General features: G+C 49.0%; 1 protein-coding gene across 1 annotated transcript in view; it reads right to left on the reverse strand.

Moving 5' to 3' along the window:
* SEC14L5 (SEC14 like lipid binding 5) overlaps positions 1-5784 on the reverse strand; it is a 42727-nt gene extending 36943 nt beyond the window's left edge. The window contains exons 1-2 of the mRNA XM_033840371.2: positions 5495-5784; positions 4670-4784 (exon numbers count right to left, since the gene is read on the reverse strand). Of these exons, the coding sequence (XP_033696262.2) occupies positions 4670-4732 (63 nt within the window). The 5' untranslated portion in view covers positions 4733-4784; positions 5495-5784. The remainder of the gene's footprint in view (positions 1-4669; positions 4785-5494) is intronic.
* Positions 5785-6000: the final 216 nt, after the last annotated feature.

The raw sequence follows: 6000 nt of genomic DNA on the forward strand, positions 1-6000 counted from the left end.
TTTCCTCTTCTGCTGCAGCTGAGGCTGCTGTTAAAGTACTTGCCTCTGAGCTGGCCGGAGGGGGTGGGCACACAGGGTGTTCGTTAAACCTTTCTGGACTGTTGTGATCAGCTGCCCTCCAAGAAGCCAGGGACTGTAGGTTTTGGCTCTGCTCTCCTTTGCAGGGTTCTGATGGGGTGTGGACATTCCAGACACAAACCTGATGGTAACTGCCCCATGGGACGGCTTACTCGGCCCAGAGGCCACCCCAATAACTTCAGATCCTCAGCCCTGAGAAACAGCAGAGCTCATGGTTGGAGATGTAAACTCTGGAGCCAAACTGCCTGCAGTTAAGTCCACACCTGCCATGTGTTCGCTGTGCGGCCTTGGATAATCCATTCATCCTTTCTGTGCCTCAGTCTCCTCAACTGTAAAATGGGGTTACCCAACGAACCTAGCTCATGGGTTAGTTCTGAGAAGCACATGAGTTAATATTTGAATGGACTCAAAACTAGTAGGTGCTGTGTACATGTTTGTTAAATAAAATTTAAAATAGAATCTGCCTAAATATTCTAAATAACAACCACCATTCACAGCAGGGGTTTCTTTGGAAGGAATAGGCCCACACAAAAACTTGTGCATCCGTGTTCACAGCAACGTTATTCATAATAGCCCCAAATTTGAAACAATCTAAATGTCCATAGGCTTGTGAATGGATAAACAAATGTGGTCTATCCACATAACGTGAATATTATTCAGCCACAAAAAGGGTTGAAATACTGATAGATTCTACAACCTGGATGAACCTTGAAAATATTATGCTAAGTGAGAGAAGTCAGTCACAAAAGGCCACATAGTGTATGATTTCATTTATATGAAATGTCCAAAATAGGCAAAACCATAGACAGAGAGTAGATTGGTGGTTGTCAAGGGCCAGGCCCGACGGGGAAGTTTAGGAGATAATGATTAAAGGGTATGGGCTTTCTTTCTGGGGTGATGAAAATGTTCTAAAACTGACAATGGTGATGGTTGCACAACTCTATGAATATACTAAAGACCCTTGATTTGGACCCTTTTTTTTTTTAATCATCTCTATTGGAGTATAATTGCTTCACAATGGTGTGTCAGTTTCTGCCCTACAACAAAATGAATCAGTTACACATATATACATATGTTCCCATATCTCCTCCCTCCCGCGTCTCCCTCCCTCCCACCCTCCCTATCCCACCCCTCCAGGCGGTCACAAAGCACCGAGCTGATCTCCCTGTGCTACGCGGCTGCTTGATTTGGACGCTTTAAATGGGTGAATTGTATGGTAGGTGAGTTATAGCTCATAAAAGCTGTTAAAACAATAAATGATAATAATACACTTTAGGGATATTTCATGAGCATTAAACAACATGCCAGGCTCTGTCCGGGTACACATGTCCCTTCACTTAATCCTCACTTCAGCTCTCTGAGGAGCAGAGGCCTTTATTATCTCCATTTCACAGGTAAGAAACTGGAGCAGGGACCCAGCCTGGAGGATCCGGCTCGTAACCTCCACCCATTCAGGAGAAGAGCCCAGATGAGCTGGAAATCATTCACAACAGGCTGTAGGTTGACCAGAGAGTGGCCTTCAGGGCTCAAGTAACCACAGTCCACAGTCCAAAACATGGTCTTTGTGTTCTACATACTGGGATCTCCACAAAGGCCCCCCACCTTCGGGGACCCCACATTCAAAGGGACAAGGGATTCTCTCCAACCCTGATAGGCAGCTGCCTCCATTGTCTTAATTGTATTCCTCTGCTTACCAAGATAATACAAGCTCATTGTTTTGAACCCAATAATACAGAATACTATCAAGAAAGGAGAAAGCAAAGGTCCCTAGAATTCCATCCTTCAGAAACAGAATTCACGTCAAGGAATTTGGCCCAAGGAGAGAGATACCCACTCAGTGGGTTAGTTACATTTTTGAAATGAAAGAGAGAAATCATTTTTTTTTAATTTTAAGCTGGATCTAGAAAGGTTGCCTTAGTACTATTTTATAACCAATTCCACAAACCCAGTTTCAGTGGTTTGTGAACTTCAGTGGTTTGGTGGATTTCTGAAGAAGTGAAGGGGTGCTTTGATTCTCAAGTCAGTTTTGTTAAACAGAAAAACCAAAAGCCAGCTTGTCTGGTCACTCGGATGTGGTCAAAATAGCTGAGTTCATCCGAAACTTCCCTGGCATCTGACCCAAACTGAGGGCAAGTGTTTAGCTGAGAAACAAAGCCCGACATTAAGTGCAGAAAAACCCTTTTGTGCCCGCACAGCGAGCAAGTTATGTTGAGTTATGCAGCTATTCTGGGGACAATGATGTTTTGTAAACAGTCGGCAAAGTGGCTTTGTCGACAATGTTGGGGCAGTTTGGGGCCCTTTCACCAACAAGGACTGTATGGAGATAAGGCGACATAGTATTTGAAAAATACAAATGACAAATTAGTACAATACAGATAATAAATATCTGAAAACTTTTGTTTCCTGTTGTACCCACAAGCATTTATCCATCAACCCCTAGAGACTGTTAACAGCTAGGAGAGTAAACTGAGTCAATTATGGAACTCAAAGCTGACAAAATACACTTCACATATTCCAACAGTCCTATTAATACAATCTTAAGTGCTAAGTCTTAAGTCTTAGCAGGCATTTTTATTTTAAAATGCAATGATTGTAAATATTCTTTTGAGAATCCTAAACATACTACATTAAATTTACATTTATTAAGCCCATGCAATAATAAAAATTTGCTAGTTTTCCATTCTATAGTCGTTTGTCTCAGCTTCTTGGCTTCATGGCTTTCTGGGCCATAGGTTATCCCAGAAAAGTGGGGACAGTGTCTCTCTTCTATTGAGTGAATGAATGAATGAATGAATGAGTCCTAGGGTCAGAATATGTGAGCTGTCTGGAGCCTTAGACAGAGGATGATTATTTATATTTAGCTGCCATTTATTGTCCACTAAGTATAGACCAGGCCCTGTGCTGGCCACCTCCCCTCCCCCACCCCCCACCACACATGCGCTACAATCACCTTCAATCCTAGTTACAACCTTATGAGGTGCATATAACCAGGCCTATTTCACAAAGGAAGAAATGGGGGCTCAGAGAAATTCAGTGACTTTCTAAATACACACAGCCAGAGCACAGCCAGGCAACGGCAGGGACGCAGCACCTCTGACTGCACATCCCTAAGTCTCTGGGGTGTCCCAGCCCCATTACAAATGAAGGAAAGTCACACAGACAACAACACAATAACAGTAACCATAACAGTAATAGCATTTGGTCTGTGCCAGACCTTGTACTGGGAGCTTTACATGTGTTGACTCAATTAATCCACAACAGACCCCCAGATTTGGAAACCATGTAATCCTCATTTTAGAGACGGAAAGTGCAGGCTCAGAGAGGTTAAGTAACTTGCCCAAGGTCACCCAGCTTGTCAGTACAAGCCCAGGCCTGCTCCTGCTTCTTTCCTGACCTGGACCCATCTACACATTACAGCACGACATGTATGGATTACTGCAATGATGCTTTTTCATCTTTTATGTGACAAACGTAGGTAGAGTCATAGAATAGGTTAGGGGAGGACACACACACAGAGCTGTCAACTGATATCAAAGTCCTTGGAAAGAAGGCTGGGATTAAGCAACCAAGGGTGGGATGAGGACAATGTGGGTGGATTCTGGTGTTTCTTACACTTTCAGTACAATCACTTAAAACACCATATGGTGTAATAACAGGGACAGCTGCATTTAGTGAGCACCTACTGTGTGCCAGGCACTGAGCCAGAGGCACCGGGCACTATTTCATTCACTCCTCACCACAACCCCATAGCACTGCCTCTGTTTTACTGGGGAGGAAAGCTCTGAGAGGCAGAGTGATTGGCACCAAGAAGGAAACCCACGTCTGCCTGTCCCCAGCACCTGCCCCACGGTGCACAGACCACTGATCCAGGAGGGCCTGGGAGACAATTCTATGTTGCATAGTTAGACAACTGCTCTCAGACCCTTCCTGCCCACACGTGCCCACTCTCCCCCTGGTCTCAGCTTCCTTGAAGGGGAGGGGAGGGGGTGTGTGAGCAGAGGGAGGACATGGGGGGTGTTGTGGCCCTGGAATTACCCCCTTGTCCCCGTGCAGGTCCAAGCCCGGCTCTACCTCTTCCTGGCCACAGAACTTAAGGCCATTCCTTCACCTGTCTGAGCTTTGGTTTAATGGAGGTAAAATGAGAATAATAAGAGCTTCTGGGAATTAAACAAAACAACGTATGTAAACTTAGCAAACCCTCAGTGAATGGCTGCTGTCATCATCCTCATTAGAATATGTACCATTATTATTATTATTATTATTACTATCAGTACACAAAACGACAGCCAGCAAACAACTCAGCCCTTGCTATCCTTGTTTTCTGACAAAGGAGATCAAGATGCAAACAGATAAGCTTCAGTAAGGAAAAGAAAGAAAGACCTTGTGTTTGGGTCAGCGGGCAAGGGTTCTAGAAGTTGTGGGGAAAGGTGGGATGGCCTGGTTAGAAGCTGGACCCACAAGGTTAGTGGAGTAGCTCATTAATTCCTTCTGATCTGGGGATCCAAGGGTCTCCGTCTCCCTCCCATCATAGCTGACCTCTTGTTTCCCTCCAACTGTTACACAAGGGGCCCCAGGGTCAGAGGTCACTCACCGCCATGACCAACTCAAATGGGTACTTGTAGACGCAGACAGGAGACTGGTACTTCTGCACCATGTTCTCGCAGGACCACCAGCGGAAGCCAGCCAGGCAGGAATGGGCACAGAGCCTGGGTGAGGGTATCTGGTGAGGGAGCAGCTCCCTCCACGGGAAGCAGGAACCCTGCCCACTGCTCCCCCAGCAAGGGGCAGGCCCATCCCTCTGGCCCCATCCACACATCTCCCCTGCCCTCAAAGCAAAGGGGCCGATGTGATTCCCAAATTACTTTGGGCCATGCCCCAAACACTTGCCCTGTCCATTACTCAATGCCCCAGACCACACTCACTCCTCAGGAGCAATCAGTACCCCCAAACGTTCCTCCATCCTCATGCTGAGGGCCCCCGGAAAACCCCATAAAGCCACCCACCTGGAAGCACACACATTCGCAATTCTTACACTCCCACAATTCATTCACCCACTGCACCCCACAGCTTACCATGGGCGTCCCGACCCTGCAGTCCCCCCAAGAATCATTGCACCTGCCCTCCCATTTTCCTCCAAGACACCCTAACATACGCACACAGTCTTCACCAAATTTCACACGCACTGTCTCTGCCACACACGCGCACACATGCACGACTCCCCTCCCACACGAGACCGCCCTTGCATACGCACTCAACTTTGCACACACGCCCAGCTCCCTGGAGCACGCACCTACTCAACTCCATGCTCGCACACAGCATCCCCTCTAGGATGCGCATAGAGGTTCACACACACGCACACACACTGATGCATGCGCCCACACGCATGCACGCACAGGTCCCCCGAAGCCCCGCTCACCCTAGCCCTCGGAGTCTCCGAGACGCAGCCCCGCGGCAGCACGGAGCTGAGCCCGCCCGGATCCCCCGCGGCCTCCTGGCCCAGAGCGCAGCACCTGGGGCGGGGCGCAACCGCGATCGCTGGACCCTGCAGTCCGGGCCGGCGATCGCCGAGCGCGGGGCGTCCTGACCAGCACACCCTGCGTCCGGGCGGGTCAGGGAGGGGCCTGCGGGAGGGGGGAGCGCTCCAGGACCCAGGACAGCGGAGGTCCCGGCCTGGCCTGGCCCCGCCCCCGCCCTCCCTCTCCGCTCAGCCCCGGCCCCGCCCAGATTTACCCCCTGGACAGGCCCCGCCCCAGACTGGCCCCACCCCAGCCTTAGCCCCTCCCTTCATTTTTATGCATCCTTCTTTGACCACGCCCCCACCCCGGCCCTTTCTCCAGACTGGCCACTCCTCATGCAGGCCACGCTTCCATAGGGTCCCGCCCCTAAAGCACGCAGCCTCAGGGGTGGCTCAGCCCCAGGAAG

The sequence above is a fragment of the Tursiops truncatus genome, chromosome 15 (assembly GCF_011762595.2).
Source record: "Tursiops truncatus isolate mTurTru1 chromosome 15, mTurTru1.mat.Y, whole genome shotgun sequence".
NCBI lineage: Eukaryota > Metazoa > Chordata > Mammalia > Artiodactyla > Delphinidae > Tursiops > Tursiops truncatus.